The sequence below is a fragment of the Heliconius melpomene genome, chromosome 11, assembly GCF_056956725.1.
Source record: "Heliconius melpomene rosina isolate 202511_hmr_F chromosome 11, ASM5695672v1, whole genome shotgun sequence".
Taxonomy (NCBI): Eukaryota; Metazoa; Arthropoda; class Insecta; order Lepidoptera; family Nymphalidae; genus Heliconius; species Heliconius melpomene.
This window is the reverse complement of record NC_140399.1, coordinates 5,249,745-5,276,035: the sequence shown is the minus strand read 5'-3', so window position 1 is coordinate 5,276,035 and position 26,291 is coordinate 5,249,745. Positions and strand designations below refer to the sequence as shown.

General features: G+C 32.7%; 1 protein-coding gene across 2 annotated transcripts; it reads right to left on the bottom strand.

Annotated features, from left to right (window-relative positions):
- Nucleotides 1-11: 11 nt before the first annotated feature.
- On the bottom strand, nt 12-26,073 carry LOC146534534 (putative multidrug resistance-associated protein lethal(2)03659). Of its 2 annotated transcripts, none has more exons than XM_085192373.1 (27): nt 25,767-26,073; nt 25,478-25,559; nt 25,311-25,396; nt 23,564-23,720; nt 18,067-18,274; nt 16,086-16,308; nt 12,316-12,472; nt 11,513-11,715; nt 10,590-10,841; nt 8,694-8,874; nt 8,091-8,233; nt 7,687-7,839; nt 6,995-7,188; nt 6,584-6,781; nt 6,125-6,333; nt 5,538-5,701; nt 5,113-5,339; nt 4,584-4,734; nt 3,945-4,071; nt 3,608-3,711; nt 3,309-3,429; nt 2,903-3,142; nt 2,371-2,557; nt 2,084-2,256; nt 1,571-1,670; nt 1,156-1,296; nt 12-812 (listed from the first exon to the last, which is right to left on the bottom strand). In XM_085192373.1, the coding sequence occupies exons 2-27, from the start codon at nt 25,552-25,554 to the stop codon at nt 774-776; spliced, it is 4,215 nt and encodes a 1,404-aa protein (XP_085048499.1). In that variant the 5' UTR covers nt 25,555-25,559; nt 25,767-26,073; the 3' UTR covers nt 12-773. The 2 variants fall into 2 exon arrangements, with proteins under 2 accessions (XP_085048499.1, XP_085048500.1); XM_085192374.1 differs by having other exon boundaries at nt 8,694-8,862.
- Nucleotides 26,074-26,291: the final 218 nt, after the last annotated feature.

Here is a 26,291-nt window from a genome sequence, read left to right as displayed (position 1 = left end):
AAATAAAACACTTGTTGCAAATATAAAAATTGTATTTAATTATAATAATTAACTAACAAATTCACATTAAATATAGGTTTTATAAGTAGCCAGGCACTGGACACATTGTATTAATATCACACAAATTACTTTAAACAAAATAGGAATAATTCGGTGGAACTTTAACAATAACTTAAAGTCCCCTCACAATAATCGAACCTCGTTCATAAAAACGGTAACTAAAAATCACATTTTTGTGGCATAAAATAGAAGGGATGATAATAATGGAAGTAAGTAATAAATAACGCATGATAATATAAAAATTAAATCGTGCTTAAAATTAAGTACACAAAACGTACTAGCACCTTAGTATAGGTTGAAACTTTTACAGTACAATATATAAAACATTTGGTTTAAGGAACATTTTCAACATTTGAGCAGTGGAAAATCTCAAAAATTTTAAATATTTTTTTTTTCACAAAAAGTCACCTAAATTGTAAAACACAAACATAAATTCACTTGTCGTTTGTAAAATTAAAAGATATTAATTTGATTGAAAGTAACCTACAAAAAAATTTAAAATCTAAATGGGGTGTATAAATAACAATAAAGATTAAGTAAATTTCTAATTAAGTATAAGTTCAAAAATAAGGATTCACTATTTCAGCACAGCTATATATTTATTTTGTCCTAAAATAATCTCTTTTTTGGATCATTAAATATTCGATGTAGTTATGATATTCGCTAAAAAAATAATTCTAATTTTCTAGATCTCATACAGTGGAGTTTCATTTTCATTCTTCTGTTATTGGTGGATATTTTTTGTTGTATGTCTGAAAAAGATAATTTATTAATATAGAATGCGTAAAGATCAATTATTTAAGCCAGTCGTGAGCCTTAGACATATAGGCATAAAGGTTAATGAATTTTAAAATTATTTTGTAATTGATTATAATAACTGTAAATAAACCATTAATCTTCCTACGACTATAAAATAAAATTACAGTACGGTCAACAAATCGTGGCCGCCCTAAAATTAAATTTTCTCTAACCAAGTTCCCTCTTGAAAAACATAATCAAAAGTAAGAAAAACGCTAAAATTAAATCTGCACAGCCGCTAGAACTAGCTTCAACCACGACCACCAACCGTATTGTATAAAAAACACAATATATCACCTGTAAAGCTACTCTGGCCAGAGCGTCGGCGGTCGCTCGTCCCGTTTGTTCCACCATTCCGCGAAGGATGCCACCCTCTTTCTGTAATAGTACATGCGGATGGTCGAACTCCACCATCTGACCCGCATCCATTACCAACACCTTGAAATTATAAAAAAATGTACGTGACAAATATTTTATAAATGCGACTGTCATGTCATGACACCTTTTGACTGTAAATACAAAAGTTGTGGGTTCGATTCCAACTTCCCAGGTGTAGTTTGTCTATCACATGTTCCATTGTGATCCGCCGTTCAACTCGCAATGTCTCCGAAATTGAATGGAGAACGTAATGTCTTAGGTTTCCTCTTTTTACAATACTATATACGCTAAAAAAATATTGGCTCTTTCTCCTAAATAACGTAAAATATTTTACCTTATCAGAATCCATAACAGTATGCAGTCTATGTGCAATGGTAAGTACAGTACAATCAGCAAATTTGTTCCTTATTGTGCCTTGAATTAAAGCGTCCGTTCTGAAAAATATAATGATGGTCTAAAAGTACTCAGAGAGGCAATAAATTAAAGATTATCTTATTATAAAATGGCATAAGTTATTATCTTATAACTTGTGCCATTTTTATTATTCATATAACGTTCGAACGTTCGATCTAGTCTACCGTACCCTTATTTAGTAGTATTAATACTAAATAAAATAAAACTTCAAATATTTAAAATAAAATATATCTATATATTCATCTATTTTTGATTTATATATCTATTTAATGTTAGATAGATAAAATTCTTTAAATATTTGAAGTTTTATTTTATTTAGTAACAATATTAAATAATAAATTATTATATTAAAAAATAATAAATAATAGTAAATAATTAAATTGTTTATTATAGTATTAACACTAAATAAACAATAACAATATATAACACTAACTGCGGATCAACATTAGCGGTGGCCTCGTCCAACACGAGCAGGCGGTTGCGGCGCACGATGGCGCGCGCGAGGCACACGAGCTGGCGCTGCCCCACCGAGAAGTTGCCGCCGCCCTCCGACATGCGCGAGCTGAGCCCCGCCGGGAGCTCCGTCACCGCCTCTTTTAGCTCCACCTGAGTGTGTGTGTTTATATGTTATATATTACGTTAACAGAGCAAAGAAATGATAATATTTTTTTCATAGATCGTTTTTTCAGAAATAAAATTTTCAGAAATAAAATTATTTACCTCTTCTAAAGCCCTCCACAACACTTGATCCGGATATTCATCGAATGGATCCAGGTTGTGTCGCATCGTGCCCGAGAAAAGAACTGGCTCTTGCGGTATTATTGACACCTGACTCCGGAGCTCGTGAAGACCCAGCGTAGAAGTTTCCCGACCGTCTATTATTATTTCACCTTCAATTGTAGCCAATCTGTAAAGTAAAATGGTAATATATTATTTTATAAATCTTATATAAGCACAAGCGCATCTGTTAACGCGACAAGGTGGGTTGAATTCCGACTCAATGAAATGAATAAAAGTAATTCAATATTTACTATTTTCGTTTCTTTGCTCTGGCGGCGAAAAGTAGGGAACGGAGTGTCTTATCACTAGGTACCCTTTGGCTACCCTGCCCTATGCAGGTTACAGCGTGAAGCTTATAATTAATTATAATATACCATGTCACACCTAAATCACTTGTCAATCCAGTAATATATGTAAGTATATAGTCATTTACTCAAAAAAAACCATTAAAAAAAAACTAAAAAAAAATTACCTAAACAAAGCATTAATAAGCGACGACTTGCCAGCGCCAGTTCGCCCTACAATGCCGACCTTCTCCTTGGGCAGGACCTCCAACGTCAGATCCTTTAAAACTGGGGGCTCGTCCGGTGCGTAGTATAGGAACACGTGCTTGAACTCGAGGTGACCGGACTCTGGCCAAGAGGGCGGGGGCTTCTTTTTAGGTTCCGATTCCAATGGCGGTTCCGATTCTATGTTGGAATATTCTTGTATTCTGTTAAATAAGAAAAGATTATAAATAAAAAAAATGTTTGGAATGGAAAATGGACTAACCAACACAAAATATGCATTTCTTTTTCAATTTGTGCTTTAGTTGTTCCCTTTTAACAAAAAACCTCTTGATTCATATTATATTCGTATACATAAGAATAAAATCTAACCTCTCAACACTCGTCATCTGATTCTCCAACTCGGTAGACTGCCGCATGCCCCACTGGAACATGCCGGTGAGACCCATTGCCTGTGTGATGGCCAAACCCACGTTTCCGCCGTATTCGTCATCTAAATGTATAGGTAAATATATTATTTCAAATTTATGAATTGACTAAATTAAAAATTGTCTAAAGCTTTTAGAAAATTTTGATTATATTTTTTTTATTTTTTCATGTAACACTATGAATGATATATTTTCTTTTCTACCTCATGCATTTCTCTAGTAAAAACAATAATATCAATTTACCTTGTTTGAATACGAGAAAACTAAGTGTGACGACTCCTATATATATGACGCATACGAGATCGAGCCAAAAGCCGAACGCACGTGAACTTGCTATGAAGAGGTACCTAAAATTAAAATTATTTATTATAACTATAATTGAAAGATATTGTTATTCTTTAATCTACATTATGTTTAGAAACTTCTAAACTTACCAAGGAATATTTGTACATATTATGAAATATTAGATTAAGCCTTGCTATATAAATATAAAAATTATGCGAATAAAACTATTAACCATAATTAAAACAATAAAATGGTTCATTAATTTCATCACTGTTACTATTCTATTTAGACTTACCAAGCAGAGCTATGAAGATCTTGATGGTTATCAAACTCCCTGATAAGAGCTTCCTGGGCGCCAAAAGCGCGTATTGTCGTGATGCCTTGCAGAGATGCGTTGAGATGTGAGAATACAGGACTACGTGCTGAGAACAATTAAAATAAAAATATTTAGAGTACTCATTTACACAGGATTTTTCAAGTCGACTTGCTTAAAGATAGTTTATGCCACACTTACAAGTATTTAGTTACTATAAAATATAAAAATGCTATCAAATACTAGTCTACCAGCACTATATAAATTGAACACTATGCAGACAAAATATAGCAGCAGTAAATTAAAAAAATTAAAATTAAAAACTGTGTATTTTTTTTGTTGTAAAGAAAAATATGTTATTTGCATCTATGAGCAGGTATAAAATGCGTAAAAGAATATGAAGGAGAAATGTATTTTGTAGCATTACTAGGTGCTTCAAAACAATACAAAAGGGTGACATACCACATTCTAATGTATTTTTATTGTTTTAATACAAGCATAAATTCCTACTAAACTAACAAGACTCTACTTTTAAAATAAATAATAAAAAAATAAATAAAACAAAACTTAAATAAAAAAAGTAGCAAATTCTAAACGGCATTAGCCTCAGAGATGACTCACTCACACCCTCGAGGCGTTTGATGCTGCGCGAGGATGCCAAATAGAATATACGCAGGCCGTAGAACACCAGGCCAATGGCCAGCGTGGGTACCAGCAGCCAGTAGTTCACCACCGCCACTACCACCACTATACCGATTAGGGAGAGGCCTATCTGTTAATGGGAACAAAATTAAGTGTGAATAGGTCGCAAGAAATATATTTTTACATTAGCACTTTTTATATATGTTTTATTTCAATGTAGTACAATATATTCTTCATTTAGATGTGGAAAATTATAGCAATACATTGAAACTAATAAGTGCAGATAGTAAATTTATAAATAAAGCAAAGCTTTTTTCTTTGTGGACTAATTATGTACCTCCATTATTTTGTTCTGGTAATGCAAAGCATGCGGTTGTGTTTCGCCACTCTACACGCAATGTCCCGAAAATACGGCAGATAGTGGATAACGGAGTGCCCTAGCACTAAATTTTATCTGCTCACGCGGAAAAATCACGCAAATGAAAAACAAAACTAACATAAAACCTACCTGCAATACATCAAGTAAAGCAGACGGCAGTACTTCATCAACCGCCCCCATATCCTTCGAGAACCTATTCAATATTCTGCCAGACGGGTTTGTATGGAAGAAGCGCATGGGGGCGCGCGTAATTGCTGAAAACATGTTGTTATGTAGGCGCGTTGACGCATCCATCGCCATCGAGAAGAACATGAAGGAACGGAGAAGAGACACTACGACGAGGGCTACCACCATGGCTATAAAAAAAATGTTATTTACATTCATTTCATTTCGTTCCTTTTTTTAAAATGGATCAAGCATTGACCATTATTTTAAATAATTATGATTTATTTTTCATGTTACAGAGAAGAATAATAAACAGCTTCTAGTTTTTTATTTTATGAAAAAAATTGTCATAACTAATTCAAAAACGTATAAAATATACAATTTCTCACCAGTATAAATATAAATGCAGTCATATCTAGTGAGTCCAGATTTGAAGGTAGCGTCGTCGGGCAGAGCGCGAGTGAAGTTTTCATACACTTGGATGGGATTGGAAATGTTCTTTTCAGCTAAAGCATCCATTACTGCTTTTGGATGATCCTCCTCTTGATTTACCCTTGATATAATTATATTGAATTGAATTGATAAAATTATAAAACAAATATTTACGAGAACATAAATTATCGATCATAAAATCGTCATCAAAAGTACATAATTCAAAGTAAAATTAACTCAGCTTCACGCCGTATCCCGCAAACATATATATTATACTATTAGCAGAGGAAACTTAGTGGTAAGACACTCCGTTCCCCACTTTCCGCCGAACTCTGGAGGCATTGCGTGTTGAGTAGCGGAACTCAACCCTTTGTCTCGACGCCAGAGCGAAGAAATGGAAATATAAATTTAAATAAATATTTCATCTCTTCGAGTGGGAATTGAAACCACAACCAGTCGATTTTACACTCACTCTTTGTGCCTCTCCGCCACGACTGACCTCATCAAATTCAAATTCTTCAGAAAAAAATAAACAAATACAAACCAATAGCTAGTCCACCAGTCAGACCCCGATCCCAGCAACTGCGCCAGCACAGCCACCATCACCATGAGGGTGACCAGCAATGGGTGTCCACTCGCGCGTAGATAAGCACCGTAAACTTTGCCCGAGACCGCTCCCGCCGAACGCATTTCCGCTTCCTCGCGACCGCCTTCAGGTGGTGCGGTTGCTGTTAGATTATCTACTGAGCTGACCTGGAAAGTTTTATAAAATAGATATTATCATGTTGTCAGAGATATTATTAAAATGTTATATTTCGTATTTCAATTTAAAAAAATATGTTAATGAAATAAGACTAATTAATTTTAAGAATACGTATACTTCTAGACATTAAATGACATTAATAATTTAAGAAAATAATTTATCATAAGAAATAAAAGAATAAAAAATTAAAATGTCCCTCTTTAGAAGGTACTTTTACATTGCAACTATGTAGATACTTACAGAATGTATACTCATCTGCCTTTTTCTAAAGCTTCCTTGCAATACTGATTCCTCCGCATCGACAGGTTTCTCTTCCAACACAGGTTTCTCGTCATCCTGCTCGTCACGGGCCAATAACTTGGCGAAGTCTAAGCCGGACGCGCTAAGAGTTTCAAAGTCACCTGCGGCCGCTATGGTGCCATTCTTCAAAATTATGATCTAGTGAAAAATATTTAAATAATTAATATCAATCTTTGAATTACTTATCAATCAATACATAAGTAAAATAAATAAATAATGTTCTAAGTGATGTAGCAAGTACACAAATATCTGCTCGTTCTGGAAAAACACAAAGCGTGGCGTTGAATACCGCCACTCAAGTAACAACGTCCAAATTATGTATTAAAAAAAGGAAAAGTCCAAACTAGTCACCTGGTCAACATCCCTCAAAAACTGCAACTGATGAGTAACCAGAACACGCGTGGTGTTCCTCAGGTAGCCCACCACGCACGACTCGAAAAGGTGGCGGCCCACGTGCGCGTCCACCGCCGACAGCGGGTCATCCAGCAGGTAAATGTCCGCGCGTTTGTATACGGCACGTGCTAGCGAAATGCGGGCGCGCTGACCTGCGGGAGGTGGGGTAGTATGAGACGAAAATATTATAAACATAGTAGCCAATTAGTTGTATTGCGGGTGGGGTTGACTTCTGTCAACCCTCTGGTTTCTAGAGAGTTAATAAGCCTAAGACTTCGTGATAATAAATTTCTATTTAAGACATATAAGGAAAAGTGTTAAGTTATTTTAGAACGCTTGCAGACAGTGCTGGGTAATTAAGTCACTGCTAACATTTATTTTGCCTCACGCTTTATCACTAGCCTTGTAGCCAGAGAGAAATAACTAATTCATAGAAATATGCGAGGCAAGGTTTCACACAAAAACATTCCTTCTTTTTTAGAAGTATTTTAAAATACATAGCTTTCTGATGTATTTTTTTTTAATCTTGTAAATCATTATAAAAACTATACATGTTTTAAAATTCTTTATTTATTTTACTGCCAGTGTCGTATTACCGAGTCCAGTTATATCAATAAATATATTAATACCCTATATTTCTCAACACTAACCTCCACTAAGACTAACTCCTCTCTCGCCGACAACAGTTTTGTCTCCGTGCGGCAGTAACGAGAAGTCTCTGTCGAGGGCGCACCGTCGTACTACTGCATTGTAACGCGGTCTATCCATTGCCTGGCCAAATAGTATATTCTGACGGACACTTCCTAAATATCAAAATATGTTTTAGATATATATTGTGTGTATGTGAATAAAAAACATTGTATCATCTAAAAATCAGGTCTTGGTGACAGATGTCGTTCATTCATTTACTAAGTACGAGTAGAAATAAAGAAATAAAGAAGACCAAATATGATAATTGAAATGGAATAATAAATACACTTTATGTAATAAGTAGAAAATCATATTGTTTTCATACTGAATATCTTTTACATATTAGCATAGAAAATATAGTCACCTGCAAACAGCCACGGTTCTTGACTCGCATAAGAAATAGTACCACCAACGTGGACACTGCCATACTGTAGTGGAAGCTCCTTTAACAACACGTGCAGTAGCGAGGATTTACCTGCCCCTACTGGACCGATCACTGCTATAAGCCTGTAGGGAAAAATATTTTTTTAAGTCACTGTGATATAGGGGACGTATGACATAAAAAGTAATGGATGTAGGTTCGATGCCCATATGAGGGACTGATTATTTTTATTCCATGCTATGGTAAGAACGCACGGTGTTGCGTTAATTTCCTTGTACTGGAGTGGATAAGATATTCTTTTTAACCATTTTATATAATATGAAAAACTCTAGAGAATTTATTCTTTAAGTCTCTTGATATAAATATCACGCAAATTATTTATATTAAAAGTACAGTCTACACTACTGTAATGTGGTAATACTTTATTATATAAGAATAAATTATCAAAAAGGTAATCTAAGCTGTACGGCAATGCAATTGTACACTGCTTTTCATGTCTTATGAGATACTATTAAGTTTAAATTTAAAAAAACATTAACTATCTACTAAGCAATATATCTATAACCACTATATGAACCCACTCACTTGCCAGGTTTCACAGTGAGCGACAAGTCGGTGAGCGTGTTCTCCGCGTGCGCCGCGATCCACTTGGCGGTGGCGTGCTTGAGGCGCACGCCGCGCACGTCGTCCTCCACGCGCGCCGACAGCTCAGAGGTGTCCTCCTCGCCTGATTCTAGCGGTGCATTCTTTTTATCTGTTGATAAATCTTTATAGAGATATGCTAGATTTTAGTTGTGGCTATAACTTAGTTATGTATGACACATTCTGTGGCGGGTTAGTTACAATATAACGTAATGTTACAATATAGCCAATTATCGATAATTGGACTATCAACATACAAAGATTTCTTCAATTCGACCCAGTAGTTGCTGAGAGTGGCGCGTTTAAGCAAACAAACTTTGGCTTTATAATATTAGTATTGAAGTATAGATGATAAATATAACAAATAATTTTTATTTTTTATAGGTCGGCCGTCCCTCGCTTGACATAAACCGGTTTATACCGATTTTTGACAACCGGACTACATCACTTGTACCGATAGTAGCGTCAAGTATTAAATGCATAATACAGTGTAAACTCCATGTAACGTCACTCGATTTAACGACAAACTCTCTAAAGCGTCGAAATCAATTGGCTTTGGTTGGTTTAGTTTGTATTCCATACAATGATACACTCTACATAGCATCACACCCACTCTCAATAACGACAACAATTGAGTAATAAAAAGTACCTTTTAAGTTGCTAAAATTAGTAAAAACTGCGCATCTGTGTACGTTCTTTTGTCGCTTTATTATCCTAGCCCGCAATAAACCTTTACTGTCGGCATCATGCATACGGAATTTTCTAAGAAATTCGTTCTTTGAGTGAGTGAGTGGATTCAACAGGTCAACATGGCAGGAAATACGGTAAATTTTCAAACCTACATCGAAGTAGACAACTGCCTGCTTACAACGGCTTCACTCACAGACACAGAAATTTTAGATTCAGTGAGAAAAACTGAGGATCAAGAACAAGGAGATGAAGAAGATGAGACGGATGAGCTTGAGCCTCCACCGAGCATTGAAGAAGCTCTGAAAGCAGCTAAATTATTGGAAAATTACTTCCTTTATCACCAAAATGCCTCAATATCACAAGATATGGATAAAATAATTAAAAACATACAACAAAATTACTGGTGCAACAAAAGACGTCAGACAAAAATAACAGAATATACGCAATAGCGTTCAAATAAGATTCTTTTATACGGTATAACTACTAACACCAGACTGAAATAAACTTTTTCTTTTTCTAATTCTGATTTTTCTTCTCTCCATTTAACGACCACTCTCTATAACGCCATAAAATGCACAGTCCCTTCAGTGTCGTTATATAGAGTTTACACTGTATATCATTTTTATATTCGATTTATTAAGAGTGAAAGATAAAGTTGACACTATCTATGAAAAATTACCATGACTAAGGAATTTTTTGATGATGACTATGAAAAATATACATGTAGACTAAGCAATGAAATAAGAAAAAAAATAGATACAACACTGTTCTTAATGACGTAACAAAATGCATGAACCACAATCAATTCATTTTTTTAAACATTTTTCCCTGACTTTACTTTTAGTGTCTTTTAGTAACGAAAACCAAAAAATGCATAAAAATATGATTTGAAATAAAAAAAAATCATAGCGTGACATTCGGAATAACAAACTTATCAACAAAACTTGGGCGTACATTTCAGTGCAATTTATTTAAACGGAAATATAATTTGTCCTACATCACGCGAAATATGAAGATTATTCACACTGTTAGTTTAATTTAACTATTTACAAAGTCTTAACGTTAGTTATCTGAATAATAGAAAACATTGACCTACTAAATAATTAAATATTATATTATCTTAAACTATTGTTTAGAATGACTAATTACCATTTCCATTTTCAATATCATTATCCACTTTTTTAGTGTCTTCTCGTAAAGGCTTAGTGACGTCGTCGGTGTCGAGGCCAGCTTTTATAGGCAAGGCGGGCTCTAGTTGCTCCTGTTTAAAATCTTTTTCTTTCTTTTTTGTTGAAGTCAATATGTCTGACAATCCCGGTACTGGTTTGCTAGTGTCTTCGTACAACATGAAGTTTTGTAGGCGCTTAATTGATATTGTCGCTTCGGCTACTTGAGCGATACCTAGCAATAGGAAAAAAATTGGGATTTATTTTATTAAAGTATACAAACTTAAATACAGTACATAATACAAATACAAAATTTCTAATAATTGTATCATAATCGTGATGCAGTGGGGCGCGGTTGTGAGTGTGATCAACACTCTGGGGAGAAAATTATTTCTATTTTCACGCTTTAGCAAGATGTAGGGTGGCGTTGAGTTTCGCCACTCAACACGAAAAACGTACACGTACAACTTTCAGATCTAGTTTCTGTCTGCCTACCATGTTACGTACGAAGTAAAGAGTCAAGCCATTTAAATAAACAAAACAGGAAATGCGAAAGTACTTTTTTCCTCTTTGAAACTCGAAGAGGTAATTCCGCAAGCCGCGCCAGGCACGAAATGGACCAATATGATCTATTCACTATTTAATTATTTATCCGACTTATAAGTAAGTAAATCTTAGTCTTATATCAAATAGAAACGTGTGTGTTTAAGATATATTTTAAATATAAAATATAATATTAAAATGTGAATTTAAGAGAAACTAGAACACTAAAATTTTGAGGTCGTCCTGGCGCATAGGCTCAAGCGTGCCACTGTTGACGTAACGGTTGTGGGTTCGATTCCGAAGAAAATCTAATTAAAAATCTGAAGTAGCTTTAAGTAACCTTCAAGTAAAAACAATACCCACCCTGAGGAAAGAACACCGTCATAGTCTGTCTAAGGACGTTATAAAAACTTGTGACGACGAAAACTTGCTTGGCACTAATCACTTTGTTCTCCATGACGTATGCGAGGATAGAAAAGAACAAACATATTCTGGTGGTAAACATTATGAAGGAGGTCAACACGCCTCGTATGTACGACGTCGCTCGAATTTGTTTTATTTCTTGCCTGGAAATATTAAACGTGAATTAATATGGTAATTATGAATATTAATTTCGGAGAAAAGTGAAATGGAGGGGAACGGAGTGTCTTAACACTAGGTTCAATCTGCTTACCCTGCTGTATGCGGGATATAGCAAGAAGCTAATTTAATATTTCTAATTAAAAGTATCGTTATTCAATTTACCGCTAAACGAGCTGGTGATATCAATAAAAAGATCTTTTGAATTATAGACAATTAATATTTCATTTTATTGCACTATTGTCTTCAACGGCGTATTGTATAACATAAAGAATAATATTAATGGATAACGTAAGTTATAACAATCTTAGATATATTAAATGACATGAAACACTTTCAAAATGAATGTATAATACGGTCTAGGAGGTCGCCCTGAAGTTAGGCTTTCTGAATTTTTGCGCCTTGTATATATGAAAAGAAAATATCAAAAGTAAACTGCACAACTGTACTTACATATGCGTACGAAAAACTAAGTATACATCAATGCCTCGAGGATTCGGCGGAAAATGGTGAACGGAGTGTCTCAAGACTAGGTTCCCTCTACCTACCCTGTTATGTGGGGGATACAGTACAAAAAATTTACTTACTTTCTCGCCTTAGCAACAAGATCCGCAAAGGGTTTCTCCCACGTGTACATCTTGATGACCTGGATCCCCGAGAGAATTTCATTCATAAGTCGCACTCGCTCGTCCGTCCGCAGAGCGGTTTTTAAACGCAACACGGATGTACGCTTGCCCAAGTACGCTGTCAAAACAAATTATGTTTATAACCTACATGCTAATGTAAATATGTATTTAATTTTAATTGAATTATTTAATACGTGTTTGTCACTTAACATAATTTATTTCTTTTTCATGAAGAAATACATCACAGTTCATAACATGCAAGTTTAACAGTTAAAATAATCTGGATAAGTTGCTTAAAATATGTAAAGAATAAAAATTGGTTGAGAAAATCAAAGGGTTCCCTAGATTTAGTAGATTAATCCAAATGTTAGATAACAACAGTTCACTGCAAATCCTATAAATTACACATTTTATCTTTATTTAGTAATTCTAATTTCTTCAAAAAATATTGCGTAATATCTATTTCTGTGTGGAAAACTTTATTGCATCAACTCGGAATTTCATAATGTGAGTTTAAAGTCATCCACTTACATATATGAAGAAATCTATTTTTATCTAACGCACCTATCTGTCTCTAGAGGAGCTTTAAATACGTCATCATAAGTAGTCGTGAAATTAATGACATTAAAAAGTAATGGATCAAAATATATTTAGATTATTAATATTAAATCTATATATCTATATCTATTAAGTTGCGTAGCGTAATGTAGGACGTCCTCCAGCTAGATGGGGTGACGATATTCGCAAAGTAGCGGGCAGCGGCTGGATGCGAAGAGCTGAAGATCGAGCTCAGTGGCGTGCCATTAGAGAGGCCTATGTCCAGCAGTGGACGAGGACAGGCTGATGATGATGATGATACAAGTTGCTATGTTAACGATTTTTCTTCGATAAATAATAACCTTTTTAAATTATGGGCACTAAATATTAATATATTTTTTAAAATTCTAATAATAATTTTAACTAAGATAACTCATAACCAAAATAGAAAAAATAAATGAGGCAGGAATAAAATTTCCCTATAGTATAGATACATATATTTAATCACATGCACTACATCCACACATACACGCTTCTCATCTGTTCCAATGATAAGGCGAAATCATTATAAACAGACAGAATATAGTAGTACAGAAGGTACAATATTTGTGATTATTTTTTTTATACATTTGAACCATACAAAATCAGTAAGTAAGGAAATTCAGTATATTAAGAACTCTACCTTATGTACCTATATTAAATGCTAATGCTATGCTGAATCTATTATTTATTACAAATTTGTCACAATCAAGTAGTCTTTCATTAAATTGGAATAACAATCAACAGCGGCGTTGAGTTCCGTCACAGTCAAGTGGAAAACAAAAGTGTCTTAATGGGAATGGAGTGTTTTAACAATAGGTTCCCAGGTTCCCTCTGCAGACCCAACCGTGCGAGATACAGCATGAAGCTAAAAAAAAACAATAAACATACTTTGTAATTATCACAAATAGCACTCTAAATATTTTAAATAGGCAATAAAATTATTTGTTAATACAAAAACACTAAGATTATGAAATTATATAAAGATTAGTTCATTAAACTGTAATAAAATTATATTATTATTTATTATAATAGTGTCAATAACCGTTGAATAATTGTAACAAATATTGGTAAATATGTCTTTAAAAATGCCCTTGTGGTTATCGAAGTATGTTTTTGGAATAGATCAATGCACTGAATGACATTACAAACGAACAATTATGTTACGTGGTTTATGTTGTTATTGTGATAGTAGCCTGTAATATTTTTGTATGTTAACTGTTTTTTTTTTCATTAAAGCGCACATAGCTGGGAAGGCAGGGGGAACCTAGTGTTAGTTCGTTTCCCATTTTCTACCGAATTCTGGAGGCATTGCGTGTTGTGTAGCGGAAGTCAACGCCACGCTTTGCCTCGACACCAGAGCGAAGACACGAAAAAACGAATTATTTCATTTCTTCAGGTGGAAATCAAACCCACGACCTGTTTGAAGTCGAACATTGTGCAACTACGTCACAACTGGCCTGGTGTTTAATGTTAATGTATTAAATTACTATTGTGAGAATAGGATAGGTTAAGAATAGATTTTGAAATTGCATAAGATTTACCTTTATATAACACTACGGTTTATTACATTTACTTCTTTAGAAAATCTTTTCATATAAAAATAGATAACAAAATAGATAAAAATATATATAAAAAAAGTAAATCTTTTCATAGTTTAAATATAAGGAAAACGGACTAATATTCATAAAATATAGTAAGGAATAATATAGTGATGTCTACCTATGACATATCTAGGTAGGTACTATTTAAACGCTGTGATATCCAATATGACACGTGAATTGACCTCTAAAGCTTAGTCTAAGGTAAGCCAGTGTCATATTAGTGTAATAGTCGTATAAGCTAAATGTCTACATTTTTAACTAATCATAACACAGCTTCTCAACATGGAGTGTCTCAACACTAGGTTCCCTCTGTCTACCCTGCTATATGCGGGATAGAGCGTGAAGCTAAAAATATTATAATAAATGACATACAGTTAACAGGCAGCGATATGCTATTCGCAGAACAACAGGTCTCATAACAATAGAATCATAAGTTGAAAAATGTTTCTAAATTATGAGCTAAAGAATTTTATGTCTTTGGTAAATAAATCTTTCAATCTTTTGACATTGTAATGACAAAAATTCGATTAAAATGGCCATTTGTTTATATTTTTAAAGAAAGTAACTGTCAGATATTATACTTTGAAGAAATTAAAATTGTTTTTATTTAAAGTTTCATACCAATTGGAATAGAATATAATATAGCATTATAGACAAAACAGTTTTCTAAATAAAGATTAACCTATACAGTAGGTGCTTTGAAAACAAGCAACGATAGCATCTGATAAGGAAATATCAATAATTTGGGGTTCGTTCACTCGCAACAAGTTTACTTTTGTAACATAAACCTATAAACCTACTTACTTTGCTTATAGGGTGTACCCTGTACCTAACTTGGGTACTTGTTATTAATGTTATGCTTTGTTTCTCTAGCATTAAATAGTCTCACGTTTCAAGGGCGATGTTAAATATAATATTAAGCATTTTACATTACGACTACTAAGAAAAACACGTGCTCATCACCCAAGTTATTAAACATACAATTTTATATTTTGAAGCCTTTCTTCGAAGGTTCGATTCTCACTCTAGTAAATTAAGTATTTCATATTTTTCATTTCTCGCCCTGGCAATAAGGCAAAGAACGGCGTTTAATTCCGTCACTCAACACGCCACGGAATGCGGATGAAAGTGGGAAATACCCTACTACATAAGGGATACAGCCTGAAAATAAAAGAAAAGAAAATTTGATAATAGATATGTGAAAAATATCTATTATCAAATTTCAAGACTAAGGAAAAACTTTATAAACGTTTGATGGGAAGTAGTTATCATTTAATAACTTTAGAAGGTTATTTTGAGGCCATCGCCATTGTTGCTAGCTCATTAAATTAAAAGGGTGCGTTTCCTCCACACAGTGTATAGTCTTTAAGAGTATAAAAATGGAGAAGGTAACATATACACTAGGTTTTTCTACTTATCTAACAAAATAGAGAGACGAGAGAACATAAAAAGTTAAGTTTTTGCAACAATTTTGACATATTTCGTATATTCAATAAAATATTATGGTGTCATTATTTTACTAATAAATAAAAAAAACAAACGCATACATACCCTGCAACGGTATAAACGCCAACATGAATCCGACTCCTACCACCGCCGCCCAGTCAATCTCCTTCCACATGAAGAAAGTAATAATTACTGTCGCCAGGGGTCCGATCCAAAGGTAGTGCACGAAGATGACGGCCACGTCGAAACGGTTCACGTCGTTGGACAGGAGGTTCACCACCTGCCCCACCGTGGTTTCCCCAAGAGCCGTTTTTGATAACCGTAGAGACTGATAACAATGTAATGAAAAAAAATCATGTAATATTAAGATAAGGCATTTTTTTATGTAGATCGAGTTGAGGTGAGCAGTGCCCTATCTTGAATTGCATAAACGCAAAATTAAGAGTAATAAATTTTCGAACATAAAAATTAAAAACTTTAATAAGAAACAAATGTTTCGAATATTATGTGCATTTTATTTTCAGGTATAGTAATATATTGGCTATTCAAAGGATAAATGCTAATTTTGTTGACTCAATTAGCATTTTTGAACGTAGAAACTCTGCCAATACAATAAAAAGAATTATCCTTTTAAATAGATATCTCTAAATGAATATCCATAAATTTCGCAAACCAAAAAAAATATGAGGAAAAGCTGTATAAAATAGGTTCACGTGACACAAGGCGAGACTAAAAAACCAATCACCATGGAAATGGAAAATTTAAAAGACTGCTAGTTTATTTACCGTTATCGCAATGTTTACTTTATTTAATTGATTCATAAAATGCACGCACATGTGATAATTACATTTGTTATTTATTTCATTGATATTTTTTTTAGATTCACCTTGTGATACGCTCCTAGAAGAGTACACAGAAGGAAGCTGGGAACCTAGTTAAGACACGTCCTTTCCTCATTTTCCGCCGAGTTCTCGAAGCATTACGTATTGACTGACGGACTGACCGCGTTTGACTCATTACCAGAGCGAAGAAATGAAAATATAAAATATTTTATTCCCCCAAGCGGGAATCGAACCCACAACCGTTTGGCCTCAATATCCCTATCATAAAAACAAAAAACGTAACAGTTACGTATCACAACAACGAAAAACCATACAGTCAGCATAAGTGTTATATTTCACACAATCTATTTAACCACTAGAGTAACCAATTGTGTGTAATTTAAAAATAAATCCACGGTCACCCAAGTTCTTCACATGGGGAATTCTTGGAGATTGAATACGTCATCAATAGCAATGTCATAACATTACGAGGACTGGCACACCGATAGCTGTATATGAGAAGGTAGTTATATGAGGAAATATATGTTGAGAATGCAGCATTCTATTGTAAACAATTTTACATGACATTTATAAGGTTATAAATTAAAATAATAAATATAGTATAGTAATTGAATAATTAAAATCAATAGTCACCAATTGGACTTTGACTTGTTGCTATAATGAAGATGATATGGCTAAATATTTGGTAAAGAGTTTTTGTTTGGTTTTCACCAACATTTATGACGTTTCCCACTGACCTTGGTTAAATTTAACTCTGTGTTCACGATATTCGATAAGTATTTCAGCAGATAAATGAAAATTTCATTTACTTTTCCTCTTTAATAATTTTATTGCATTTATTTGAACTATAATGATTCAAACTCTAAAGATATGGTTAATATAAAATATTTATTAAAGACGTTCCGAACGTAATGTATTATATAACTGAAGCTGTTATACAACTTTTGTTTTCAGCTTCACGCTGTATCCCGCATATAGCAGGGTAGGCAGAGGGAACCTAGTGTTACAACACTCGTTTCCCACTTTCCCTCGAAGTTTTGAGGCACTATATGTTTAGTGACAGAACTCAATGCTGCGGTTTGCCTTGGTACCAGAGAGAAGAAATGAAAATTTTAATAATTAATCATTCCCTCAATTGTCAATCGAACCCACTACCGTCGCGTTTACAGTCATACCTTTGAGCCCCTGCACTACAACGGCTATATTATATAAGTTGTACATAATAAATGTTTCCAATTTCTTACCTTTCTATAAATAAGTGAGCAACAGGCGACCCTGAACTTCATGCCCATATGCAAAATGGCCATCATATACGGATGTACTACGAACACATTGAGGGCAGAACATAGGACCACCGCTGCCGCGTATATATAGGCATCAGTCCGCTCCACGACATTCTGATCAGGACTGTAGTACTCGACGAGCCATCCAAGGAAGACAGGTTGGGCTATCCTGTTAAAAAAAAATTGCAAATGTTCTATTATATTCATAATTATATATTATTATACTAACATATACATACTATATACTAATATATATATATATATTCTAAGAAACTAAAATGTACTATACAACAAAAAGAAAATCGTTTTAAAATCTTGAACTCGTAAGTACTAAATATACATATTCATAACCGAGCACAGCTCTATTTCTGTACATGCTATTTACAATACCAAATATTGCATAACATGCATAAAAAAATTATAGTTAAATTATTTAACATGTTTGCTAGAACCTACTAAATAAATAGTTCTACAATCTATTTATATGAAATCACAATAATAAGTGAAGATCGATACTATATCTTATGAAAAATAAATATACTGTTATCTTGGTCGTGCAAGAAACCTGTTGACGGTACTTAAAGAAAAATATGAAAACTAGAAAGAGCACTTAAACAATTAAATTTATAACAAATATAATCAAAATTGTATACACCAACAAAAACAATGAACTGACAGTGCCCTATACCATTTTCTTTTACCAACTTTTTTTAATAGTAATATAAAAAAAGCAAGGCAACAGACAGGAAAATGTATTAAATAAAAACACCTCACTTTAATTATCATTTACAGTAATTTACATAATTAAGTACCGCACAAAAAAAAATATACATAAACATTAATTTCTTAACTTTTAATGGAAAAATCTTTTAAGTATTCTACTATAAGTATCTACAAATATAATATCTATGAATAAATATATTTTGCTGACGTTACATACGTCTAGCTGTCTATACGCTACTTTAAGTGACGTTAATTAATAGCTCACTTCGCGTCTGTGCTATTCTGTTGTACTCTCAGTACTTTATCTCGTAGGTCCAACAGACTGGTGTGCATGAAATTCTGATTTTCATGTCCGAAGTAACCGATGAAGAAACCAAGCATTCGGGGTTGTTGAATACTGGAGAAGTATTTATTTACTTTAAATACTATTATATCAATAAAAACAATTAAAAATAATATCTTGATTAATATGATATTTAAATATTTTTTTAACATTATTTATAATTCCAAGTTCGTACGTTATCTTATCTTAATTAGATCAAATTTTTAAACATATTATTAAGACCGGTGTCAAGGGAGATGATACCAGTAGCTTACCACTGTTTTGAAGTGATTGTGTGAAGCTGGTTAGTATAGGTTTAGCTTTTAAAATTTAATATTTATATAGGGAATTATATTTTTTAAGAAAATATTTAAAAAAAATAACAAAACAATATAATTATAATAAGTAGCCTTGGATAGAATAATGTTTTTTGTTTTATTATATTAATAATATAATAATATTTATATAACACTGCATTCTAAATGAAATAAATTTACTTAGAACAATTATAGACAGACACACAATTTTTGGTATTTTTATAGAGAGATATGAAGATTTATGTGATACAATTATTACAGAAACCAAACGTTTTGGTCATCAAAAAGAAAATCCATTAGAAATAATATTAATTAATTGAAATTTAACCGATGTGCCGACCATGGATTAAAACAGAGAAATTAATCCAATGACCTATAGCCCGCAGTGGATGAATAAAAATTGAAGAAGATGGAGAAGAACTGGCACTCGAGAGTTAATTTCAAATGTGTTCAACAAATCATGAACTTAGAAGAACTAAATGGTATCCTATTTAGTTATATATATTTATGTCACGTATATAACTGTAACATATCTACATATAATGATAACAAAGACAATATGTATGTATTACAATAACGCGTGCAGCGTGATAAAATTATTTCCATAACGTATCCTACGTGGACTAGGTACTATTTAAAATATAAAATAAAAAGAAATGGAAATTAATATATTCAATAAAAACACAGAAAAAAGTTACATAGATAAATTAATATACATATTTAAGAAAAAAATGTGTTAGTTGTATTGTCTAGACAAAATTCACGATTCTAGAAACGTAGATCAACGAAAAGTGCGCCCTATAAGGAATTCTTCATTTCTTTTAAGGTACGAGGGCAAGAGTCTAAGAACAAATTATGCTGAATTTCGAGCAAACAAGAAATTCCTAATATATTTTGAATTTTAAAGGAATATTTTAAAATTGCCAATGAGAAAACAATTATAAAGCAATAATAGTAACACGGCCACGTCACTGTAATAAAATATTAGTACGCTATATATATAACAATCGTATTATTCTTTAGGTGTTAACATTAAGCACGTATAAATATAGTTTAATGAGGGAATTATCTTATTGTGTTTAATAATCTTGTTATCGTTTACATAAGTAAATAAAATCAAATTAAATCTGCTTCACGCTGTATCCCGCACACAGCAGGGTAGGCAGAGGGAATATAGTGTTAAGACACTCCGTTTCCCACTTTCTGCCGAAATCTGGAGACATTGCGTGTTGAGTGGCAGAAATCAACGCCGCGCTTTACCTCGACACCAGAGCGAAGAAATGGAAATATGAACGTAAATAAATATTTCACTTTCTAGAGTGGGGATCGAACCTACAACCGTCGCGTTACAGTCACACCCTTGCCATGACGTCTTCATACGTAAGTATTTCATTATAATGTGAAAAATTAATTGTAGGCTGTAGCACAGCTTGCATCAGACAGACAGGTACGATATGAGATTAAGTGATGAAGTACCTACTTACTAACAACCCAGCGTTAAGAGGATCAATTAAATAAGTCTTTTTTCAGCTTATCGCTGTATCCCGCATATAGCAGGGTAGGCAGATGGAACCTCGTGTTAAAACACCTTGTTCCCCACGGTCGGTCAAATTTGTGAGATATTAAGTATTCTGTAGTGAACTCATTGATCTCAAGATATGAGAATAAAAATTTTACCCCGAGTGAGGATCGAACTCACAACCGTCACGCTTACGGTCACACGCTATTGCCACTGCGCCACGATGGACTCAATAAAGTCTTCTGATATATTATGCAGATATATGCATATATGTGCAAATTTCGCAACAAAGTAATGTTTACAATTACACCTACAACATATATCTATTAGGGTTTTCCCCGATCCAGTTCGATAAGTGAGATATTTGGTTACGCAATGTGCTTCAATAGGTGAATAATTTAATGAGTAAGCAGAGAGGACCTAGTGACTTAATGATAATGATGACGTCACTATGACATACCAAAGCGCGTGTACCGTTATTATTCTTTAAATTTAATAAGAGTATTTTATTACTTGTAAAAATATATACTAAAAATCGGCTTTACGCTGTATCCCGCGAGGATTGTGCTCATGTGCATTGACAAAAAATAACCGAATGGAATAATCCACTAAAAAATGGAAGCATCTCAATTTTTTAAAAAAAATAACACCTAAAAAGAACTATATGTGAATCGAAAGTAGCCGAAAAAAAAGTATATGTAACAAAAGGAAAGTCACTCTAAAAAACAAAAAGATACCTAAAAAATATGAAAGCACCTAAAAAAATCAAAAAAATTGCAAATTAACGCAAAAAACCGATATCTCGTTTTAAAGCGAAAAAAATGTCATGTTATGTATGATGCATGACTGGCATTAAAGTATGAGACGATTTCCCATCTTTATAGATTTCATTTGACAGATTGAAATCTGATAATGAATTTTGTACATAGGCAACCTTTATATTTTTTAAAAATACATAAATTGGTATGCTTTATATGTATACTACGAACATTTTATTAAGTAACTCTAACTATTAATAAAATTTTGATCACTTCGAAATTCCTTAATTAATCGCAAGGTACGAAAAATATGGTAGAGCTATGAAGATAAAAAAGTCAATTGTATATATTAATAATAGTTGCGAAATATATGAAACAAAATCCAGGCATTTACATAGAATTTGTAATTTTCATAGAGCCAAATGTCGTTTTTTTTTCTTTTCATATTCGTTTTTGTCACCGACGTCGGAATACTCAAGGTGTGTAAAATTTTGGTGCTTAGTTCCGGAAACAAATGTAGTCAATATAATTAAAGATATATTTTCTTAAATTCCTTAGTATAGTTCAATAAGGTACGGCACTGTTTAAATATAATTTAATAAAATTAGGAATGCGAGATATTACTAAAGAAATTTAAAAAAATATATAAAGATATAGTTTACGGATACTCATATACGTACATAGAGATTATTTTTTACTTCACGCTGTATCAAAGGAAGAGGGAACCTAGTGCTAAAACACTCTATTCCCCATTTTTAAAGTATCTATGGCCAGTATACTATAAGGCCAGTCGTGGCGCAGGGACATAAAGAGTGACTGTAAACGCAAATGGTAGTGGGTTACATCCCCACTCGAGAAAATTAAATATTTATTTAAATTTATATAACCTCCAGAATACGGCGGAACGGAACGGAGTACGGAGTATCTTAACACTAAGTTCCCTTTACTTCAAAGCTACAATTTTTTCTTTGAAAACTGCCTTTAATGTTCTAGTAAACTCGCGTCCAATATTATAGGTAATAAGGTTAGTGGTTCTACGAAGCTGTTGACCCACTTTGTTTTGATGGTAATTATTGAAACGACTCCGCGACATTCAATTTATTACTTCAATTAAGCTGACAACGGAAACATATTGCCTCGTGCCTTAAGAAAAATCAAACGTAGACAGTAGATTTACATCCTGTGATTAAGTGGGGAACGGAGTGTCTAAACACTAGGTTCCCTCTATCTACCCTGCTGTGTGCGGGATACAGCGTGAAGCTGATTTGATTTTGATTAAGGATAAAAAAATTATATTTTTCCTTCTTAAATAAAAAAATGCCCAGTCGTGAAGCAGGGGCACAAAATACAGGTTCCTGTAAACGCGACAAGTTGTGGGTTCGGTGTCCAGTCGAGGAAATGAAATATTTAAAATTTTAATTTCTTCGCATTGGTGCCTAGGCGAAGTGCGGTGTTGAGTCACCACTCAACACGCAATACCCCCTGAATTCGGCTGTAAATGGGCAACGGAGTGTCTTAACAGTATGACACGTGTCGTTGATCATCGAGATAGATAGTCTTTAACACATAATACTAAAATCAATATAGCGTGAACATAATAGCACTATAAACATAAGATGCACTTCAGATTTAAATGAGATCGATATAGTTATCTAATCTTCAATCCTATCCAATTATAAGCAGTTTTATAAATATATAAAAATGTTGGTATAGTTTACTTCATAAATTACATGTGAAGTAAAAATTTCTTTGGAAAATAAATTATAAGAAGATATTATTACTATGTTTAAATAGCAATTAAACAAAAAAATGTACTTACCGGATTCCACATTCCATAAAGAAGAGCACAAATCCATATAACATGCATCTTGCGGCATATGCCTTGAGGATAACTCGAAGAAGACTAGGTGTTCGTTTCCCTTCTGCGCTAGCTACTTCCTCATCCCAAAGACGAGCGAATTTATCTCCGAGGGGACCTTACAAAACAAAATATTAATTTAAACTAATTTAGCTTTACAGTGTATCCTACATATAGCAGAGAAGGCAGAGGGAACCTAGTGTTAAGACACTCTGTTTGCCACTATTTGCCAGACCCTAACGCTGCCCTTTGTCTTGTTCTTTTGATTTGTCCTGAGGAGTTACAAATATACATATTTAAGTATGTAAAAACTTAATTTCATATGACATATACATTAGTTGTTTTCTTTATTGTACTTTGAGTTGAGTCATGAGTTACAATGAGTTGCAAGTTAAACAGAACAAATAATAAACAAGCCTATTTAGACTGATACTGACACTTAAAAAAAGCATACTAATTTTATATTTTTTAAATTTTAAATTAAATAAACTTAAAAAAAAATAACTAATGTTACAATAAAAGTTCTATTTAACTAATTAACTATTAAATGTAACTGTATATATAGATAGTTGTGTAAACTAAATGCAATAGTCTGACAAAAACATGAGTATTTACCAAACGTATAAATATATATTATACATATATACATAAAATATTTATTATATTTTTTATTTAAATATTGAGTATTATAATTACTTATATATTTTATTAAATTAATTTATGTTTAAAGATTTTCCTGAAGCTATGCTATAAAATCAGCTGCATAAGATTTGAATAGTTTGTATTAATGGTTATATTACGCAATAAATATTTAAAGAGATATGCCACAGAATGTCTTGGCAACTGCACAGTTGTGAATTTGGTGTCCACTTATGATAAATCATTATTTTTTCCTTGCTCTGGTAAGAGGATAAGCATCACGAGTTTTACCACTTTCATACAGAAAGTGAGGAATCATAACACTAGACCCGCTGCCAACTCTGTTATATAAAAAATATTTAATAGATATTTACTAAATGCCAATGCATACAAATGATTGCACTTTGACCTTTGCCCATCCTCTAATACAAATATTTATCTCTTGCATAGCTAAATAAAACATTTAATTACAAAAAGTAATTTGACTTACATTAATTAACTTTTTATTTCTATTTTTTACAGTGATTCGTAAATAAATATCTACTTCTAGCTTTATATTGAATTTCAATATTATTAATATTTAAAAATCATATTGTTCAAATCTGTGACACATACTTATTTATTCATTTCATAAAGTCCCATATGATAAATAACTGTTGTGGTGCAATAAGACAATAACAGACAATAAGTATGATGGTTGTGGGTTTGATCTCCAATCTGGGAGTACAAATTAATTTTATTACCACTGGCATTGAAATCTTGAGTGGAGAATGTAGTGTCTTAATAGTAGGCACTGTACCTAACAAAAACATATGATGCTGTAGTTTTTTAAATTATTATCTCCCAACAATATAAAAATCTATCCAATAAAGTCTTATATTTTCGTAAATATTGGCCTAAATTGGATAAAAAATTTAAGTCTACTGGATAAATTGAAATAATACAATTTTAGCAACAATACATATTTGCTTAATTTATTGAAAAAAATATATTGATATAACGACTTATTTTACTATTCTCTTTGTTTCAAAACTAAGTTATAGATATTGCTAAATAATTAATTACTTACCAGAGGCATGTTCTTCTAATGGTTCGTATAATTCATTTTCCTCCAATTCCTTTTTCAACCCACTCCAAAATATTGGCAAGGTCCATCTAAATTATGGACAATTTGGTTATTATTATACTAATTTGTAAATGTATCAACTGGATTAAAATGTTTAAAAAAAAACATACGCAAAAGTCAAAGCAGACAATGGGTTAGCCTTAGCCCTGGGATGCTGCCGTCGTCCCCTTTTTTTTTCAGACTCCATTTGATCTATAAAAAAAATCATAAAAGAATCGAAATATTATTCAAATAAACCAATACGATAATAAACCAATACGATAATCAATACGATATTAATGATTAACCGTTACAAACAAATCTCTACCGCGATACTATATTATTAAAACATAATTGTTAATTATATTTTTATAAAATATACACCTTAAATTACCGGATAGAAAATATAATAACAAAAACCTTTTATTACTGATGTCTGCAAGTTGAATATTTCAAAATTTATTAAACATCTGCATGGCGCTACTTCAAATACATTGTTTGTTGCAACTCAGTGCCAATTTTTTTATTACTACCCTTACAAGTTTGTGCAAATATTAATAAATAGATTTATAAGTACTATGCAAAATTCACAAGAATGTTCAACTAAAAAAGAAAACTTAATTTCTCTTTTAAAAATAATTAACTTATAAAAATAATATTTTAATATAACGAAAAAAAATTGCACCGCTAAAATGATCTAACCACCGGTACAAAAAAATTGCAACTAAAAATGACATTACATAGACGTCGGAATTCTGACATAAATGTAATAATAATTTTAAATGTCTAAAACTCACGCACAGATTGTTAATGTAAGTAGAGTTAAAGCTACTATGCCCGATACGCTATTAATATTTAAACCATCGATCACACAAATCTTAATATTAAATTTCTTATAAATTAAAATAAAATAAAATGTCAATAAAAAAAATTCTATATTGAACA

Excerpts from the sequence above, each read along its gene's own strand:
- LOC146534534 (XM_085192373.1), bottom strand. The coding sequence starts at position 25,554 with ATGGAGTCTGAAAAAAAAAGGGGACGACGGCAGCATCCCAGGGCTAAG. Across the intron at positions 12,473-16,085 it reads GGCGTTTATACCGTTGCAGG|CGTACTTGGGCAAGCGTACA; the intron begins GTATGTATGCGT and ends TTGTTTTGACAG. Across the intron at positions 10,842-11,512 it reads GACGGTGTTCTTTCCTCAGG|GTATCGCTCAAGTAGCCGAA; the intron begins GTGGGTATTGTT and ends TCCTATTGCTAG.